Here is a 21,216-nt window from a genome sequence, read left to right on the forward strand (position 1 = left end):
GGCAAACCATTCCACAGTGTCAGAGCCACCACTGCAAAATCTCACCTCTGTATAACTTCTGGATTTACAGTGAACCTTAGGCACTCTTAAAAGCATCTGACCTGCTGACCTGGGAGTGTGAATTGGGCTGCAGTAATTCAGTGAGATAAAATGGAGCAAATTTATTAAAATAAACAGATAAGAGAATTTTAAATGGAACCCTAATGTCAACTGGACATCAATGGAGTTCGGCTAGAATTGGCATATTGTGCTCTCACTATCTGGTACCTGTCAAAAACATTTCAGAACCAGATGTAAGTCAGCAACAACAGCCTGGGAAACACCAGGAAGAAGTCTATTACAGTTAACAAGCCGAGACGTGATAAAAGCATAGATTACTGTCTCCATTCTCCTGTGAGATAACAGCAGATTTAAGCTTTGCTGCTTCAACTGCTAAAAACAAGACTTTACATCTGAGTTCACTTGGCTGTTCATTTTCAGGAGAGGGTTCATTTTTACTTCTAGAATTGTTATTATGGTTTTCCCACTGGGTGCCAAAGATAAAAAGTTAAAATTTGGTGTCCTATGCTCAGCCATTTGGCCCAAACCAAATTACCTTTGTCTTATTTTCATGAAAATTCAGAAAACTTTACCAGACATTTAGTGAGGGTCTTAGGAGTGTGTCCTGCTTTTCAAGAGTAAATAGACCTGGCAATCATCTCAAAAAAAGATTCTGTGTTTTTTTTAATGGCTCCAAATGGTATATCCAAGAATAGAGCCCTGAAGTACACCCCAGGATAGTGCAGCAGAGTCTGTACTCAGATAACAGAGAATACCACTAAAACATCTCAGTGAGGTCTGACTGAAACCACAAGAGATTTCCACCCACATGCTCCAAGGCTAGAGCTGATCAGTGGTATCAAAAGCTACTGTTGAATCTAGAGCCGGAGTGCAGTATCACCAGAATCCATTAGTGGAAACTATCAGAGCAGATTTTGTTCTATGGAATGGTCAAGACCCACTGCGACACCTTACAAAGGATGGATAATAATCGTATAATGTGCCTGACAACTTTTGTGTGATTGGTCAGAAATTTCCAAGTCACCATGGTTACCTTACTGACAAATGCTGCAGTCTGACGGATCTATGAGGACATTGCAGGAGTTCTGCTCTTCTATTGGTCCCCACATGGCTCTTTTTATGTTGACATTCTCTTTGTCTGTTAAATGAATTTGTACCATTTGGATGCTGCTTGTTCTCTGATGGCCAGTTTAGATTTATATCAGAATTCAAAGATGTTTGTTATTGATGCTTTCTGTAAAGAACATCTTTGTGTCATGTAATTGAAAGTGCGGCATGAATTACTGCATCAACGCAGCAGGGAGGCAAGCCCATGTTGCTTAAGTAGACTTCAGCTCATCTGAACTTTAGAAAACACATATTTTTGTATTCATTGAATAATTCTGACCAGTGGCACCTGCTGGTGCCCCACCCCCTCTGATTGAAAGAGAAGCAGATGAAGATGAAGGGAGGGTGTGGCATGATCGGATATTGTCAGTTTTGTGCCTCTACTATTGGATTGTTTGGAAAGAAAGCACTTATTTTTGTCATGGTTGTGTGGTTTTTCAAATTGAATGCGAGTGCTTATTATTTGAATGTTTTTCATTTATAGATATTGCCGTGATTGCACCCTGCCTTTCGCCCATTGACTGCTGGAGTTAAGCAAAATGGATGGACGGACGGATAGATGGTAATTGCTCAGGTTTATGACGGTGCCTCCCTTGACTTTCAGGGCTTTGTTTGTACATTCTAGTGCTGGCTGGAATAACTAGTTCTTTAGACCGCATTGGATATAGATAAATAAGTTTGTTTATGTCAAATTGATGTAGTGACTTGATTTTTGTTTACATGATTATGATAAAATTAGCAATAATAATAACAGTGAATATTTCTTGCTATTGAAATGAATATTTAATGGTATACTGTAAAAGTTTTCTTCTTCATGGTCAGTGACAGTGATGGTCTGCTTAAGTCTGCAGTCTTACCCAAGATTAAACTGTAATATGGCCATGAGAAAACATTTCTGTATTTATAATACTGTAGTATTGTAATGTATTATTTACATTTTATGGGGGAAAAAAACAGAGTTTGAAGTTTTCATTAGCTAGATACTATGACAAAATGAAAACATATCTGTTGGTGAAGCTTTATAATCTGTCAGTGTTTCTTCCTAACGTGGAGCAGAAACTTAATTAAAAAAAGCGGGTCGAACAGGTCTTGTTGTTCTATGAACTGGCCAGGTGATGGCGCCAAATATCTTTTTAGCTGGAGTCTTAAGGCATTAGGATTTTTTTCTTAACTTTATCAATGATAAATTAATTAGCTGTGGCTACAGCGCGGCATCGAGGGTACTGCCTACATAGCCGTAACTAATTCAAACCGCATTAACACCATTTTGTCCTGAGTTTCTAACTTTGCCTGTTGCGCGTACTCTGAGCGTACGGCGTGAGTGCGTGCGTGTGTGTTTGCGTGTGTGCGTGTGGGTGTGTGTCAGAGCCCTCCCATCTGTGGAAGACACCCGATGATGGATGGTGCGCTCGGATGAAGGCAGACCTCAAAGCGCGGCCCAGTGGCATGCAGAGATCCGCGCTGTGCTCCTGAAGCCCGTCACCTGCATGAAGCGGAGATGGAGTTCAGATAGACGCACCGCTCCAGCCCTGGGACTGATCGCTGCGACTTCCGCTCTGGATTCCTGCACTTTGTGTTTAGTCGCCGTGAGAAAATGTGGAGACTCACCAACTTGTTGGCCTGTCTGCTGGTGTTGTGTAAGGACGCGTCCTCACAGAACAAGGTAAGACGGCGCCTTTATTTTAGAGCCAGCACGCCTGGTTGCATGTTTGCAAAGTGAGCACAGGTTTCTTCAACCCCCACCTCAGTGTCAAAGTGACTGAGCGTCTCCGCACCTGTACATTTTCTGCTTAAGCCCAGCAGATGTTTTTGTTTGTGTCTTTTCTTGTGTTTCGAGAAGATCCCTCAGTGAGAGCTTTTGTGTCACACAGATACATACATAATCGTACCTCCACTGTGCGCAGGCCCATTGCCAGCAGAGATGGCACTCAGTGGGGTTAGTGCAATATCAGGCTGGCCATGTTTGTTCAGCTGTTGGACTGCAGTAACCCCTCACTCTCCTTCATCCTGATTCAGCTCCAAAAACACAGCCAGAAGGGAGAAAACATGGACTGTATACTGCATGGAGTGGCTGTCAGCAGATGTCTGCTTAAGAACTAATCATGGAGGTTAAATCATCTTCAATGCAGTTCAGCAAAAAAAAAGTTTGATCCTCAGAAAGACAGTAGCAGGAGTCACAGCTGTAGTGCTGAGCAGTTTGAGGTTTAAACTGCTTGTCATTAGCTTGTTTGTCTTTTTCCCCTGCAGAATAAAAGGATTTTCCCACTGTTGTGGATGAACATGACTGCCTCTGAGTGAGTGCTGGTCATTAATGTCTAAGGGAAGGATGGAAACTCAGTTCTCTACGTCTGACCTAAAGCCTGAAATCAGACAAGTGGAGCCTAGAAGCATGCTCAGTATACCTGACCTGTGGAAGTGGATGTGGACTTTGTGCTTTGCAAAGGGAATTCTGCACTGCTTTCAGTGCTAATATAAGCAATATAATAAATATAGTCCTAATTAGGCATGTGCCAAAATTTGCTGAGAATCTTAAGACCACTAAAATCCAGGATTATGTCACCCTGAAATGCCTGTACCATCCAATTCAACCTGGAAGGAGTTTTTAAACATTCAAAATAAACCATTTTGGAAAATTACTGTGGAGCTAATCTAATTGGGTTCAGAAAAGCAAACATTGAAATCTCTCAGCAAAGATTTAGAGGTTGTAATTATATAGGAGCAATTTAGACACAAAGTGTTAAGTAGAAAAAAACTACACACCTTGAAAAAACATCAGGCATGCCTTACAAACATATTCATAACCTTTAAACTATTTTTTATGTATTGTCAAACAGTTTCAATGTATTTTATTGGGATTTTATGTAAAAAGTAAAGCTAAAACATCATATAGTGCAGAATTGTCAAGTATGAGGAAATGTATGGTTTTAATTTTCTTCCACAAATACATTTCTGAAAAGTTGGACGTTCGTTGGTATTTAGCCCCTCTTGGTCAGTCCTTTGTTTAACCACCTTTTAATTCAATTGTAACTGCAAGTCTTTGGGACAAAGTATCTCCATCAGCTTTGTACACGTAGAGTCTGAATTTTTTACAATTGTCTTCTCCAACACATGAATGATGTAAACCATTCCACTGTAGCTCTGATTTTATGGATGGAAAACTAGGAAGCTGTGTAGAACCTTCAGTTCTCATTATTTAGAAAACATGAACTGTTTAGTCACTTTGCTGGCACAGTACCTGTAGTTAAAGTTATGTAGTAGCTACATGATTATCATTAGGTAAATTTGCTTGATTTCAACTTAGTCTAATAAAGAAAAAACAACTTGATTGTGACTATAATTTGCATTGAGTAATTCTAACAAACATGAGTTGTAATTACTGATAAACATGAGTTATGGTTGAGTCAATTACAGTTTTGAAACCTTGAGTTCTTTAGTAATGGATTATTTTGGACACTTGATGTGTTTGGTTTTGATTTTGTAAAAACTAGACCATCCCAGGGCAATGACTTACCATGCACAGCTTTAGTAATGACTCCCAATTTGGGTTTACAGTGTAGGCTATAGAGGGCCACATAAATATAACCTTCAAGATAACAGTTGTTTAGTTAAATATTATTTTATTAATTAAATCAAAGCACTTTTTATTTGTATGTGTCAAATTACATCCATGGGAAAAGATATTTAATGTTATTTAACTTTATACTTTGTACTCACTGAATGCAGAGAACACCATTTATTAATATTTCAACTGTTTAATGGGTAGTTTTACCAATACAATCTGCCACAAACGGCCCTTTGAGGACATTGGTCATCTTGATACGACCCGAAGTGAAAATGAGTTTGACACTCCTGAGTTAAAGTCTACTGACCGTGCTGCAGTTGGTAGAACTTCACTTGCAGCAAGAAGATCCTGGGTTCAATTCTCTGCATGGAGTTTGCATGTTCTCCCTGTGCATATGTGTGTTCTCTCTGGGTACTCTGGCTTCCTCCCGCAGTTCAGAAAAAAAGACTGCCAGGTTGATTGAGCTCTCTAAATTCTCCTTATGTGTGGGTGTGTGCGTGCATGACTGCATGACTGTTTGCCCTGTCCTGTTGCTATGCGATGGACTGGTGACCTGTCCAGTTTAACCTCAAATCTTGCCCTTTGACCAGCACCCCTCGTGATCCCACTAGGGATTAAGCGTGGACGGATGGATGGATTTAAAGCAGTTCTACAAGAAAACAAGTGAAAAAGCTCATCAGAAGCTTAACTTGTAAAGCTAACAACCCAAATGCTAAAATTATGTAGCTAATGTATAGCTTCAAGAAAATCTTAGAAAGATTAGCATTTACTCTACGCTATAATCTTTATTAGCTGAGTTCTTGCAGCAGCGCCCTCTCCTGGCTAATGCCAATACCTGCGTTGACCCAGTCCAAAGTGCAGAGAAACATATACCATTATCCCATTTGTTATTAAGATGGCTGTCACTGTATATCTCCATAAAACATAATAACATCCATGTGTGAACACACACAGTGTCTCAGTTCCCTCATGCTTACAATTTGTCTGTGATGCACATTCTTTCGGGTTTTGGTTGATGTTTGTGTCTTGTAGCTTAAACACTGTAAACCATTCTGACATCAACGGTATGATGAGAGCACCCCGGAGGTTAAAGGTGAACATCTGTGATTGATTGATTATCTGTTATGGCTGCACATTTTCACTGAAGTGGTTTTCCTTATGACACCCACTGTTTGTTTTAGCAAACACTGCTAAAACATTACATCTCATAATTTTGGCTCCCTGAAATTATGAGATGTGTTGGAGGTTTAAATGATTGAAAATGACTGAAATATAATGCAAAGATCATTTTTGCTCATCCACCTTTTCATCACTTATGTACCATAGTTATGGAAAATAGGTAATGAGCCCTGGATGACCTGATCCACTAACTAGTTTGTCTGCATTACTTTAGGCAAGGATCTTCCTAACTTTAGGGTGTCGCACAGGTTGAAAGGAAGTCTACTCAGTCTGAAATGTAAATCTACATGTGCCAGCCAGACATAACTCCAAACTACCACTGTGTAGGTGTGGAGGCCAAAGGAACCAAAGGAATGTCCTTCAGAGCAAACAAATAGGTCAGGGCTGAGTTCCTACAATAGTCCGGTCTAAACACAAAAACCTCTAGCCTGTCCGAATTTAGAAAAAGAAATTTAAAAGTTGTATTGTATAAACCATGTCTTCATAAATACCCATCAGTGGTCTGAAGTCATAGCAGGTTTAGCAGAGTCTGTCCACAGACACCAGCTTTTGTTTCATTTTATTGACTAGGCTGAGGATATTAAAACACAGTTTGCAGGAATAATAATACAAACACCAAGGCATGTCTAAATAAGCAGCATGCCTCCATTGCTTTGGTTAATAACCAAATGGGCAACATTTCAGTGTCTAGATGTTTACATGTCAGAGTAAACATATCATTTTTATTTTGCTTCACTATTATCCCCTACCTTGTCTGGTGTCTATTTCATCCACTTCCAATTTCAGGTGGTTAGTTTGGAAAACAGCTGGAGATGGGCACCAGCAACCCTCCCGACCCCACTGAGGGACAAGGGTGAAAGAAAATGGATGGATGGATGGATGGATAGTTTGGAAAACCATAGCTGTCTTCCATTTGTTGCATTTGTTTTTCTTTTGTTTGTTTTTATGTTTTTCTGACCAATCTGTTCATAAGGTAAAGGTTATATCTGCAAACTTTACAAATTTTTATGATCAAGTTCCTCTTTTCCACTGATAACATTTATTGGTGAGAAAAAAACACCTGACAAACTGAAGTTCTGTGGAGCTTTACCCAAACCACTTTATAGATGTACACCAGTGGGATAGACAGAAACATACCAACTTTTGAGGAAACTAAATTACTCATTATAGGTTGCTTGATGTGTTTATTTGATGGTTTAAATGAAATATTGTATTTCCACTTTAGGAGTGGATTATAGTGTGTGTATCCGTAGCAGCGGAAAGCTGCACAGCTTTGTGCCAGATCTAATAAACATCTCTTTGAAGACATCATCTGGGGTAAAGGCATTGGCAGCATCAGTCATTCCTCTCATAATTGAGGTCACCAAACACACACTATTAATTAAGGAACTGTCCCTTTTTCTGCTTATGATAGGATTATTACAGTGTGTGGATTTTATCAACGAGTCATGCTGACTGATTTATATGTATCTCTGCAATGCATAAGATTTTCATGTTTTAAACAGACCCATAGTTTGGTTTAAAGGTTTTTGCCAAGATCTTCAATGAGACTCAAGAGGATGGTTTGGTGTTTTATTGAACTGAGGTTCTGTGGTGTTCATAGTAGTCATTCTGTTAGCTGTAATAGAAAGATGTCATATTGTAACATCTACCAAGAGTGGTAGAAAGTTAACTGTTCAGACAAAGCTTCTGATTTTAGTTCCTGAAGACAAGTCAACATGAAAATGATGTGTTATTTGGGAATCATCTGTTAATAACCAAAGTTATGCATGCTGAGGCTGTATCAATCAGCCTGATCAGCTGATCAGTCTTATTAACATTTTTCATTTCAGCTGTTTCACCTTTTCAACAAACTCATCCCTGCATTATCACATTTATCTCCTAGAGTCAAAGACACTGTTACAGGAGCTCACCTCAAAAACTCTGAACTGTCCCTTTAAGTTGAACCTTGACAAATCTTTAGGCCGCTTCATGTCAGAGCGAGGTCATTATGTTTTAGAGCAGTTCTGCATGGTGAAAGCTTCAGACTATCTGGAGACATAAACAGACTCAGCTGGAATGTAGATGTTTGCTTTCAAAAGCAATAAGAGCTTGATAAACTTTGTCTTTGGCTATTTAACAGCCTGGTGCTAATTCCAGTTGTTTAGTTTGCCTTTTTTTTTACCATGAGCATTAACACTTTTACAAAAGTGCTAGAGTTGAGTACTGGTTAAATTTGTCTCATCTGGATTTGATCTAGAACTGGCTTTCTTTGACATTATTGTGCAATCAAACTACTGCTCTATCAATGGACAGACAGATAGAGCAGATAGATAGACAGATCTCAGCAGGCCGAGAGACGGCATCACAGGGTACGTGAACATGGCTGCTGATAGAACAGGCTACATCTGACAGAAACTCCTGTCATGCAGTGTGTTTTGAACAATTCTGGCTTTCACCTTGTAGCTTGTCAGGGCGTGTTAGCTGTCAAACATTTCTGCAGCTGATCTAATATGGCTCTCTGCATCATGCAGGCTCTACCCCTCTCACTGTGCCTGTTGAGCTGTGTGCTTTTTGACCTAAAACTTGACTGCACTTTAGAGGTCAAAGCTCAAAGCATGCGTTAAATACTCTGCATCCTTAATTATTGCCAATCTTAACTGTTTTGCCCGTTCTCATGCTGGTAGGTCAGCTTGGCATGAGATTTGGGATAATTAGATACGCTTACTGGTACATGTGACTTGACAGAATGAGGAACTAGCTGGTCTGAAGGATCATTTTGATTCATTCTGATAACCTGCTGCTGTCTACTGGAAAAGCCAACCATGTAAAGGCTGCAAAGTCAAACTTGCTGGAATATGAAAGCTGTGCAGTGCAGCCAGCAGCATGAAGCCACAGCGTCACGCAGACCCACCTTATTTTCTTGTGGATGTTGTGTTTGTCAACCTGCTGCTTTTTGCTCAACGTGGGTCAGGATCTGCTCGGCCCCCCATCCCAGAACGTCTGCACTAACAGAGGGGTGAACACGCACTTCACCCTCTGCATCTTCCCCATCAGTTGGCCCACATTCCTGCACTAATGAGGCCCCCCACTCCACCTCTTTTATGACTCATGCCTCTGTTTTTACTAAGCCTGCAGCCTTTCTAACAAAAAAATCCTAAAAGTGCTTGGAAAAGGTTGAAAATCTGGCAGCTGATCAGTTTTTAACCACCTTGACATTCCTACATCCGACAGCCTCACTGCCTCTCATTAGCCGTAATATATGTCTTCTTGTCCTCGACTATAACAGTCTGTATTTACTTTCCACGATGGTGGGAGGATTGTAGTGCCATCAGCACTTTATGACATTCTTCCTGTTTCTCAGCTTCATATATCAGAAATGGACAATACTATAATTGTAGAGGCTCTAATGGAATCTGCTTTTTTCTCAGTTTAACAAAAACTCCCCACAACGCCGTGTGAGCCGAATTCTCAAATAAAGGTTTCCTTTCAGTTTCCAAAACAACTAATCTTGTAGAGTTGGGTGATATGGACTTAACGTTTTATCATGATACTTTGTAGTACTATTGTGATAATAAGAAAAGTGATGCTATTTTTTTTAAACTTTTTTTTAGATAACTGTATGCCTTTGGCTTCATTACACAGCAGCCCCTCAAACACAAACACTCATCTTGGAAAAACATTCCCATTTGTAATATGCTACTTTAGGACAGCAGTCACATAAAGAAGCATGATTTGTGTCACTGAAATGGACACAATAAGTGCATTCAATCATATTTCTAATTATGAAGGTGGAAAAGTGCATTTATTGATACACCTTAATTGAACAACCTGTGGAGAAAAATTGTAAAAACCTCAACAATATGGACGGCTTACAGGGTTTAAAACCATCATCAGTTGGACTTGGTCATGACAACAATGAATCAAAATCTTATTTTGAAAAAATCTTATTTGAAACTTATCACAATAAATGATAAACAATATGACAAATAACCAAGCCTATCTTGTTTTGTAAATTTGCAGATGAAACTATCCAGTCAAATTATGACAGAATGCTATTTTCCCGCATCTTAAGAAAGGTCATTTGTAAATTGTTTGCAGTTATCACATTAGGCTAAAATTTGATACATGCAATTACTGGAATGTCCAATATATCTTCTTATGTTGTGTTTTTAAGGAAGTCAGTTGAAAGAGCACAGCTTGTTAATAAAAATGATCTGTGAGCTCATGGCACATGAACATCTGTCCTGCAGTTGATCCAGGAGCATAAATCTCTCTGAGTGGGATGACTGTCTCAGCCAGCTTGGGTTCCATGAGCCGTTACTCTGCAGCCAAGTCTTCTCAGTCACACAGAAATTAACACCAGTAGGATCATTTCCAGTCAGATCAAATTTAGACTATCAAATGTTTTGTGTTGCCCCTATTCTGGGTTGAACTGGCTCAGGAGGTAGGAGTACATGTAGTCGGTGGGTTGATGGTTTGAACCCCTGCTCTGTCCGTCTCAGTCTTTATGTTCTTGGGCATTTCTGGACACTTCAGCCACCTTGTCTGCTGGTGACCAGAGGACCTGGTGACAGCCTTGTTTCTGTCAGAATGCCCCAGTTCAGCTGTGGCTACAATCCAGCTCACCACCATCAATTTGTGAATGACTAAATGTAGTGTACATCGCTTTGGAGCCCTCAGACTTAAGGCTGCAAGCAGGTTTTCTAAGGAATATAATGTTTTTCTTACATATTTCTTAAAACTATCACCATGTTGTGACAGTTTAATATAAGACAGATAATCTGTGAAAAATGGATCTCCTACACCTCCTCCCTGAACTACTGTTGTCGTCTGTAGAACAACCAATCAGAGCCAGGAGGAGGTTCTTAGCGCTGTTAATCAAATTCATGTACTCACTGTTAAATGTGCTGGTGGCGTAGAAACAACTTACCGTTCCAGGAAACTAGCGCGAGATTGTGATTGACAGCGCCTCCTCCTGGCTCTGATTGCTTATTTCTAGCTGGCAGTGGGAGAAGCTAGTCGTAGCAGCGCTCAACGTGGGCGGTACCGCCCCCCAGGGGGCGTTCAGAGGACGGCAGGGGGCGCTGGCGGACAAAAGGGGGGCACTAGGATGCCTTTGGGGGCTTTTGGTCAAAGGTAAACTTTACACCATAAATCCACAACAATACCCGTTTAGACTTTGTGCAACTTGGTAAAACTGCATTGTGTAACATTAAATCATGCTTGGCTGCAACTGTATCGATGGCAGCTTTTCTTCTATTCAGTGTTTGTAGCTTCATGTTCAGCTCCGCATCAGTTCAGCGTTACACCGGCTGATGACGCTGCTGTGATTCACTTTGTCTGGTATTTATAGGCTACACATGTTTTGGCAGTTCTGTGATCATGTCAAAGCAGCAATTTATATTAAAAAGTGTTTTATTTCCGTTTGAAAGCTGCCCGCTACCATAGAAGGACAACAGAAAATCGCTCTTATAAACATGTAATTACTAAAATCACGATACCCTCACTTTGTATCCCTCTGAAAAATTAACCCATTTAAATAAAGAAATCCGTCCATGGTTGATACCACGATAGAGAGCGTTCATTTTATAGCGTTAACACGGTGCTGCAAGTGGTCCGACATGAAACAGGGGTGATAGAACAACGGTACCAGCACTTTTAAATTTCAATAACCAGAATGCAGAAATTGTTTCCGTTGTTTTAAAAGGTTTATGTCAGTCTGCCTTTTCCCCATCGATGTTTCCTGACCGCCCTGCACCTTAGGGAGTTAAAACAAACAAACAAACAAAAAAACCCGCCGCGCACATTGCGCTAAACTCTGAAACATGAGAAGCGGGCAAAACGAAGCGAAGAATTAGATGTGAATTATGGCATAAAAACAGAGAATCCGACGCTGAACAGTGAAAAATTAACACATGATGTGAAACACATGACGATTAGGAGGCGCAGCAGGTGGTGAGTGAATATTACTGATGATCAATAAACAATAAAATAAATCTAGCAACAGGAAAGAAACTAAAGTGAACATAGCAATAAACCAAGAGAGGATAATACTAATCAAATGAAACTAAATGGAAATAAATGAAGAACAAAATGCAAGAATAAACTAAAAAACTAAATTAAATACAGAGGAATAAACTGGTATGGTAAGACCTTTCGAGCAATAATTAATACAGAGGACTGTATGGCAAGAATAAACAGACACTATTTCCAGATAAAAGGTAAAATAATATTGTTGAAATGTCATGGGCAGGAGCGCAACTACACATTATTCAGGTTGATGCGAAAACATAAATCGGCGCCCACCACGAAGGAGCGTAGAAACGCTCACTCACATATGCTGAGAAACACTGAGCTAGAGCAACTTGGCTTTTTCACAGATTATCTGTCTCATAATAGATCCTGTCACAACATGGTGACAGTTTCAACAAATATGTAAAAGGAAAATGTTGTAAAAGTTACAAACTGCAACTTTAATAAGTCACAATAGAGATTCAAGACATTCACCATATCCTAGTGTTGCATCCGCTGCAGGATCACGGCATCATGCCATTTCCCACTTTGCTAGTCGGATGGTTTATCTTGAAATTATCCTGTGTTTAAATATTGTATTTCTGACTTAAAACTTATAAAATAAAAAAAGAAAAACAAATGTTTTGATGCTGGGCCTATCAATTGGAAGCTAGATGACATTAACTGAAACTCAACATTTTTCTGTCATGTCTAGATGAGACATCAAATAGCGAGTAAATATTTCTTAACACAGTGGGAAAATGACTTCACTTCGTCCTGATTTCAGGATCACATTTCCACACCGAACTCCCTTAAGGTTCAGATCAGAACACATTGAAGTTGAAGCTGGAAGGTCTGTGAAGTCATTCAGGAGGTTTTAGATCAGTTGGAGAATTTTTCAGCAGAACTATCCCAGATGACCAACCCAGCATGAACATTTGTTAGACTTTACAATAAATCTGTCTGGCTGAATTCTTGTGTGAGAGCGATCTTCACTTTATGTAAGGCGGTGTGCCTGACATAGGAAATGTGTGGAAGGCCCTGGTCAGACTGCCATGCCTTGCCTCCTGTTTATTAGGTGAACCAAGGAGTCTGTCATCAACCATGGCAGGAAAGGCCAGCTGTTGAGGCGACTGACTGAATTATGTATTTCTCAGAAGATTTCATCTGAGTCACACCAGCTTACATTCAAAAGAAAGGAAGCATGAGTTTATTTTTCAGAATCACTTTCCTTCCTCTGTTTCAGATGACTGGAAAAGGCACCTCAGGTCTTCCTTGCAGGAAGGAACAGAACACTTTAATTTATACCCTCAGTAAACAGAACTATTTAAACTGTGAGGAGACTTTTCCACACCATGATTAAATGGTGAAGATAAATAAAATCCAAACTGATAGTTTGGATTTTCTGATCTCTCAAAATTGATTACCTTAAATTTGAGGGATCAGGGATTGGTCGATGCTTACATGTGAAGTTGATCTTTTCCACCATTGTGATCTATCTCAGTGAAGATCTAAACATCAGCCACTGTCCTCTTCTGCTCTGCAGTGAGAGAGATTTGACTGACAGACCAGCCCACCAGGTCATAACTGTACATTTGCATATATAGTGTGACTACTTACAATAATTACTCCACTGTTGCCAACTCAGCAACTGTATTGCCATATGTAGCAACATTTCACACAAAAAAATGTTATTGGTAAGTTAGGCCCTATTAGGTTATTACCCTAACATAAAATGTTGCTTGACATCGTGTCTTTCAGATCTTTGGGGACACTGAACCTGTCAGGATGACATCAGAGGGCTCCGACTGCCGCTGTAAGTGCATCATGCGTCCTCTGAGTAAGGATGCCTGCCTGCGGCTGCGCAGCGGCAGCGTCCGCGTGGAGGACTTCTATACAGTGGAGACGGTCAGCTCGGGATCAGACTGTAAGTGCTCCTGCACGGCTCCGCCGTCCTCACTCAACCCCTGTGAGAATGAGTGGAAGATGGAGAAGCTGAAGAAACAGGCCCCGGAGTTATTAAAGGTGAGGACGGTGGAGTCGGGCTAGACAATGAATCAATAACAATACATATCGCGGTAGACACATGATTCTCCTTAGTTCAGTATTCTTAGTCTGAACTCCTCCTTTGAGACACATGATCAATATCCATAGATAATACATCTGATAAAATATTCAATATTCAATAATTTCATTGATCTCTGATCTGCACAGCATTGAAGGGGATGTAGGCAGAGGAAAGGTGCTGATAAAACCACTCAACCTCTCACAGCCAGCTAAGCTAGCATCAACTAACTCACTCACTTATTGGTTACCTAGAAACAGCCTATTGAGTAATGTGTGCAGCAGCAGTATCAGGTTTCAGTATCTCAGATATTTGAAACAAAAAACCAATCAGTAATTTTCAATATCAACCAATATGAAAGTCTTATGATACGTTTTTCAGTTACATTGTCCAGCCCCTGAACATGATGCACTTCTACTTGCTTTTCTCACACTCACCAAGTTGACTTAACAATGAAGTGCTTCTTGTGTTCTGTCCCAATGGCAGCTAATCAACTAATCACATAATAAATTCAAATGAGTGTGATCATTTCCATTCTGATGATTGATATTTTTTGAAGGGAGATTTTGTTGATAGAGGCTTCATTATCAATTTTATTTTGAATCTATTGTTTTATTTTCTTTATTCATTTATTGTTTTCAGTTGTCGTGTTTTATTTTGGGTATTTAAAATGTCTTCTGGTGTTCTTTTCAAAATTAAAGTTTGTTGGTCTTTGAGGGAACAAACTTGCATTATTATCCCATTATCGGTTTATTACTTGAAAATGGTCTCAAGACAACCACATTATCATTTTGTTATCAAGACATGCTTATTCATACTAAGATGTGTTAAATTGAGCTTTCTATAATAGATCATACTATTTAGTCATATTTTTTGTGCACTATGATATGTTAATCTGTCAACAGGCTCAGTTTCATTTAAATTTTTCTAACTGTTCTTTTACAGGTTGTGTTTTTCTGAAAGGCCTTTTTATAAGGTTCAGCTGTTCAGTTGCACAAAGGAAGTCAACCAGTTTAGGTATTTGGACATGGTGAAGACAACTTGAAGGATTTCAAACTGAGGATGCTGAACTAAGGAGTATCAAGTGACTATGAATGAAGCCCATCTCACATTGACTGTGTGAGATGGGCTCATCTGAGTATTTCAGAAGATTTGCAGGGTTTATAAGGGATGTAAAGCAAAGAGAATCCAGAGAGCAGCACATGTGTGGACAAAATGCTTTGCTAAAGGGGCAGTATGGTGATATCCAGGCATATATTAACTTTTTATAGCACAATCAAATGACTATGTTACCTTCAGTTGTTATAAAATTCTATGGATAGTAGCATATTTAACAACCTACTGGTGGGACATCACTTTTTCTCTACATTTTTTGTTGGACTTTTAAAGCTTGAGAGGATGGAGATTGTTATTCTTTAATTTTTTAATTAACAGTTGAAAATCTGCGCTTTAAAAGAAAAGCTAGTATCTAGAGGAAGATAGTCAAGGCCCATAAATTACCTGTTGGACACAGAGCAATAATGTCTCTACACACAGAGGAATGTTTAGTGTGTTGTCTTGCATCACTTTGTTTCACTATCAACAGGTTATCCAGCCAAGGTCAGGGGAAAGTATTTGGTGGAAGACAAAACAGGGAAGGATAGAGTTGGGAAAAGTATAGAGAAAGCAATTACTATAGGATATGTATATATTATACTATATGTTGAATGCAAATAAAATCCTACAAATGAGAAAGTATCAAGATTTAATCTGGAGATACTGTAGTGATGCCCTAAACAAGTAATTTAGATTAAAAGAAATACTGAGTCGAAATAGTAAACTCATAACCCGCCTGATGAGAGGTTACCCAGGTGAAAAAAAAGTATACTTTAGTATACTTCAAACATACTTAAATTTGTGAAAGTACACTTTAAGTATACTAATTTTTAAGTGTACTACCTATAAGTATATCTGAAGTATACTAAAAATACACTTGTACCAATTTCGAAATCAGCACTTTAAACACACTTAAACATAATTGTACCAAAATACACTTTTATTATATTAAATAAAAGTATACTTTAAGTGAACAATATATGAATAAATATGTATGAATTTTTAAGTGCCTTAATAATCTTTTACTATTTATTAAAATTGCATACAATAAAAAAAAGGATAATCATGATGTAATTTTTAAGAAAGTACCCAATCAATTTTCAGATATGTGATGTAAAACCTGATAATCAACAGCACTAGCTCCAGTTCATACTCCAGACGAGATGGTGGCGGTATTGCACTTTCATTTATTTAAAAAACGCCACAAAGAGAAGAAAGAGCTTGAACGCAGGGAAGATAACAAGCGCTGTTCAAATTAGCCATTTTTACTCGCATAATATTGCCTTCAAAGTAGAGAGGACCTTGACGATAGTTACTAATTTTGGTAAATTCAAGCTGGTGACGTCCTAGTCAGAGTTAGACGACAACGCAACGGGACAACAACCGATGGAAATGAAATGTGTGTCACAAAAGGAGCCAGGAGGGATGAAGGCTGCTAAGTGTTGCTAGCTGGTGGTAAGTTTGCTTATTAATTATCTACATTTAATTATAAACAGTGCAGTAAAGATATATAACTTGCGTTGGTTTCTTAAATAATTATTTGATCAATTTTATTATGACTTGTATGATTATTACTATAGCAATCATTCAGCTTCATGTTATAACTGCATGGAGGTTGTTTGTTGCTACTTATACTTTAATTCATAAACTAACCTGGCTCCACCAGATCGCCAACCAGCTCTGAAGATGAACCTTCACATCGTCTTCATGATGTAAGTTTGTTTTTTTCAATGAGGAGCTAGCTACATTTTCAACAACAAAAACTGGTGTGTTACCAACACCAAGTGCTTAATAAACATGATTTGATTTAAAGGTAACTGGAAAGAATTTATCTCTTCTTGTTAATCTAACATTTATCTTTCTTTTTTTTTATTTGTTGTTGACTTTCAGGGCCCTGTGATGGACTGGTGACCTGTCCAGGGTGAACCCTGCCTCTCATCTGATGGCTGCTGGAGATGGGCACCACCAGCCCCCCTCACCACCCTGCAAGGATCAGTGTGTTCAGATCATGGATGGAAAGTGATCCTCACTTTCATGTTTTATTGTCACACTTAAATTTTCATGTTCATGTGTTCACTTTTGATGTGTAAACTGATCATTTATGTAAAGTTCATAAAATTGTGAGTAAAACTGGACAATTTTAAAATGTTGGTAATAAAACAAAATATTTGAATTACCTTGGGCATCTTGTGTAATTAATCTTTCCATGTAATTGTAGCCTAGAACAATGTAAGTACTGTAGTGTAGTTATGCATGTCATTTACAAAATAGGTGCGTAGGAATAAAGACTTTCACGTGTAATTAAAATTGTAGTTTATTATCAATAGCAGGAAATCAAAAATAAAAATTAAGTGTAATTTAAATACATTACTAATATATTAATAGTATATTTAAAATATATTTTAAGTATATTAAATAAATATTTTTAATATAATTCTGAGACAGAATTATTCCACTCAAAATATAATTATATCAAAATATAATAAAGCTTTGAAATATATTTAAAAAGTTACTTTAAGTACACTTGAAGTTGTTCCAAAAAAGTACGTATAGTATACTAAAATATACTATTAGTTGTAATTTAATACTATTTAAATACTACTACAGCATACTAAGCACAAAATTAGTTGTTCCAAAATAGTACAGTTTAAGTACATCGATAAAAGTATACTAAAGTATGTTAAAATTTAGTATACTAAAGTATACTTTTTTTTTCCACCTGGGTAGGTTTTATAATAATGGATGATTATTATAAAACCTATGCATAAGTCCAGCACTGGCGTTATCTGAACAGCAGGATGCTACACATGTACGAAATGAACACAAACAACTTCTCTCAAATATGAAACTTTTATTAATGGAAAAATGTAACTTTATAGTTAAAACATTTTATTCAACAAACTCGCATTGAATAAACATTGAGGAAAAGATACAATTATGAAGCTAAAACTACTAGAAGTAAAGAGAAAAAAATAGAACCAATAAAACAATGTCAATGTTCAGTATGAATTACGAATATTAAATATCCAGATTTAGTTCTGGAGTATTTTGATTATGTTAATTAGTTGTAACTAATTCAGTTTTGCTTGAACCAAAATATTCTGTGTCTTCTTCACACAGCAAACCAGAAAAACCTGCAGGGTATAAAACATGATCTATGGTAATATTACAGTTCTGCATGGATATGCACCATTAAAGTCCAAGGATTCTATTGAAAGGTTTCATCATTTAGAACTTGTTCTGATCAGTGAAAAAAGAGCAAAAAGGGAAGAAATGTGGAAGGTGGCAGATCATTTTTACAGAACTGGAAGGAATGTGATTGTGTCCTGTTGCTACTGATAGAATTCTTTCAGACATGAAATGAAATTAAGACAAATGTACAGTCAACAAGCATCAGCACAGAAAAACCATCTTCAGCTCTCTATGCTTCAGGTTTCTCTATGCGTGCATTAATATGAATTTAGGCAGCAAATGAAGACTTCCAGGCACATAGAGCTGCCAGGCCTGGGTTTAGCTGATGGTGGATGACGGACGGCCTTCTGTTTTTCTGGTTTGAATGTGCAGCTCCAGTCTATGGTGGACCTCCTGGAGGGAACCCTGTACAGTATGGATCTACTGAAGGTCCACTCCTATATCAACAAGGTGGTCTCTCAGATGAACACCCTGGAAGAGGTTGGGAACTAGACACACTCACACACAGTGCAGGATTATAATGCTGCATGTCCATTCACTCCCGGCTGTCTTACAGACCATCAAAACAAACCTTACACGAGAGAATGAATATGTACGGGACAGCATGACGAGCCTGACCAACCAGTTTAAAAAATACGAGAACTACTCCAACATCATGATGAGCATCAAGAAGGAGATCTCCTCGCTCAGCCTGCAGCTGCTGCAGAAGGACGCATCTGAGAGCAAAGCACAGGTTGGTAACACAGGAAGTAGTCTGAATGTGTCCAAATATTAGGTGATAATACAAAAACAGTAATGTGTCCATTATCAGTTCTGACACTTGGACACATTTGTTAGTGCAGATGTTCTCCCAAATTCCGCTTGTTCTGTTTTTATTATTCTGAATTCCATTGTTTCAGTTTTAGTCAAATCTATTAACCCCAAAAAGCACAGAAGTATGGTGTGAATGAAAACATTATAACAAGTCAATAGCCAGAGGTACACATTTATTTTGTTTTCTTTTTCACAAACACAAAACACTGAACATTGGCTTTGCAAGGAGTCAAGAAGTATTTCCCCTAATTTTTTATGAACTCAAACTTTATGAGCTAAACTAAAAATCTCATTTTGAAGATGAAAGAAAATCTCCTTTTAAAAACGCTTTAGAATTGAACTGAACACTAAAAAAAGCAAACTAAAAAGTAAAAGCTTGTGCTCACTTCCATAGTAATCAGGATTTGGGAGATGGAGAAATAATCACCTCCAACTTTCACTTCCACTCATTTATTTAAATGTTCAACAGTTGGCAGATTTGCCTGGCTGAAGTTAGTTTCTTCTCTTCTGTGTTTCTTAATTATTGTGATACTGTTGCACCTTCAGTTAAACTTGTGCTGACGAAACGTACAGAAATGTCTGCTTGTATTTCATAAAACTTTCTGGCCCGGAACCATTCTCTAAGCTTTCAGTTATGTATTTATTTTTTTGGGAAGAGTTTTTTTCCATGACTGACCGATTCATTCCGTCTGTGTGGAGAGGAGAGCCGAGGCCGGCCTAACCAAGTAACAGCAACAGATATTACTGGATATCCTTCACTTCTCACTGATATCAGCAAATTCTGTGAAATTCCACATTTTATCGTGGATTCTATTTTGTTTATTAAATTCCATACGTTTTCCACATCACTGAAATCTAAGGGCCCTCGCAGAGTAAAACACAAGCTTCAGAGTACTTTGTAAAATCCATTTCAGTCATCAGACATTTAGTTAATTTACATCATTTTTGACATTTAAGTCCTTTAACACATTCCAGAAATCTGGGATAAAGTCAGTTTTGTTGTTGTCAAACATTTGACAGTACCGTACCCTAAACCTAGATTTGGTACTGAAGTAGTTCCACTGAGACGAGTGAAGCTTTAGGAGCCGTTGATGGTCATCAGAACCCAGTGAGTGTGTTCTGATGGGTCACTGTGAGCTTTATTTTTGATAAAACATGGCTGAAGGTAGCTTTTTCTAAACTCAGTATCAACTTCTCAGAGCTCTGAGACATCTGGGTTTGTTGTTGGGAGGATCAATAAGAAATAGAGACCATATGCTCCACTTAGGACCACTTAGGACTAACAACATAAAATGGAACAATGAATGTTGTGCAAACTTGTTCTGCAACTTGAATAAATTTACAAGGAAGCTGATAGAAACTAACATCTGGACTACTTGGTAAGTTGGTTTTCCTGAAACACCATATGAGAGTAGTGAGGCACCGCTGAAAGGATCAGAGTAAATTTTATCTGATTTCAAATTATCTCTAAGAACTGCAAACAACAGCTATTTCAATTCTATTTATAGGAGTATAGGTGATGTCACACTGTGTGAATGAGAGAGTAGAGACTGTAAAACACAATTTTAATCATTTATTTTAAATAAAGGCAAAATTACATAAAACATATTTAAAACAAATACATTATCTCACAATAGCAAACGGCAAAGTTGCAGTCATATTCAATGAACTAGAATCATATTGAAAAAGTTCATTTATTTAAAAAACTCAGATTAATTTCACACACACTTTTCAAGCCTTTTTTTAATGTAAATCATGATGTTTTTTGCATGCAGCTGAAAACATGACATTAAAGATTACAATGTTACATCACACCAATTAAAAAACATTTTTAATACAGAAATGCGAGTTTAATAAAAAGTAATCAGCACTAATATATTAGAAATGGCTGTGATGCACATAGGCTGTGCTTACAGTTGGAACCAGATATTTACATTTACGGTACCAAAAACACTTCAAAACTCTTCCTGCGATGTTAAAGTGCACTGCAAAAAACAAAAGTCTCTAATTAACTAAAATACCAGCAGATGTGGTTACCAAACTTTTACCATATAAATGTATATATGTTAAAATCCATATTTATATAATAAAATTTATACAATAAAAAGTTGCCAGAATTTTACTGAAAATTACAGATGTTTTTTTTTCT

General features: G+C 38.0%; 1 protein-coding gene across 1 annotated transcript in view; it reads left to right on the forward strand.

Moving 5' to 3' along the window:
• The first annotated feature begins 2,528 nt into the window (after positions 1 to 2,528).
• Positions 2,529 to 21,216, forward strand: part of olfml2a (olfactomedin-like 2A) — a 35,833-nt gene continuing 17,145 nt past the window's right edge. Inside the window, exons 1-4 of the mRNA XM_081611242.1 lie at positions 2,529 to 2,830; positions 13,664 to 13,927; positions 18,627 to 18,734; positions 18,811 to 18,987. Of these exons, the coding sequence (XP_081467368.1) occupies positions 2,762 to 2,830; positions 13,664 to 13,927; positions 18,627 to 18,734; positions 18,811 to 18,987 (618 nt within the window). The 5' untranslated portion in view covers positions 2,529 to 2,761. The remainder of the gene's footprint in view (positions 2,831 to 13,663; positions 13,928 to 18,626; positions 18,735 to 18,810; positions 18,988 to 21,216) is intronic.

This window comes from Poecilia reticulata, chromosome 9 (genome assembly GCF_904066995.2).
Source record: "Poecilia reticulata chromosome 9, P_reticulata-male-v2, whole genome shotgun sequence".
Classification (NCBI taxonomy): domain Eukaryota; kingdom Metazoa; phylum Chordata; class Actinopteri; order Cyprinodontiformes; family Poeciliidae; genus Poecilia; species Poecilia reticulata.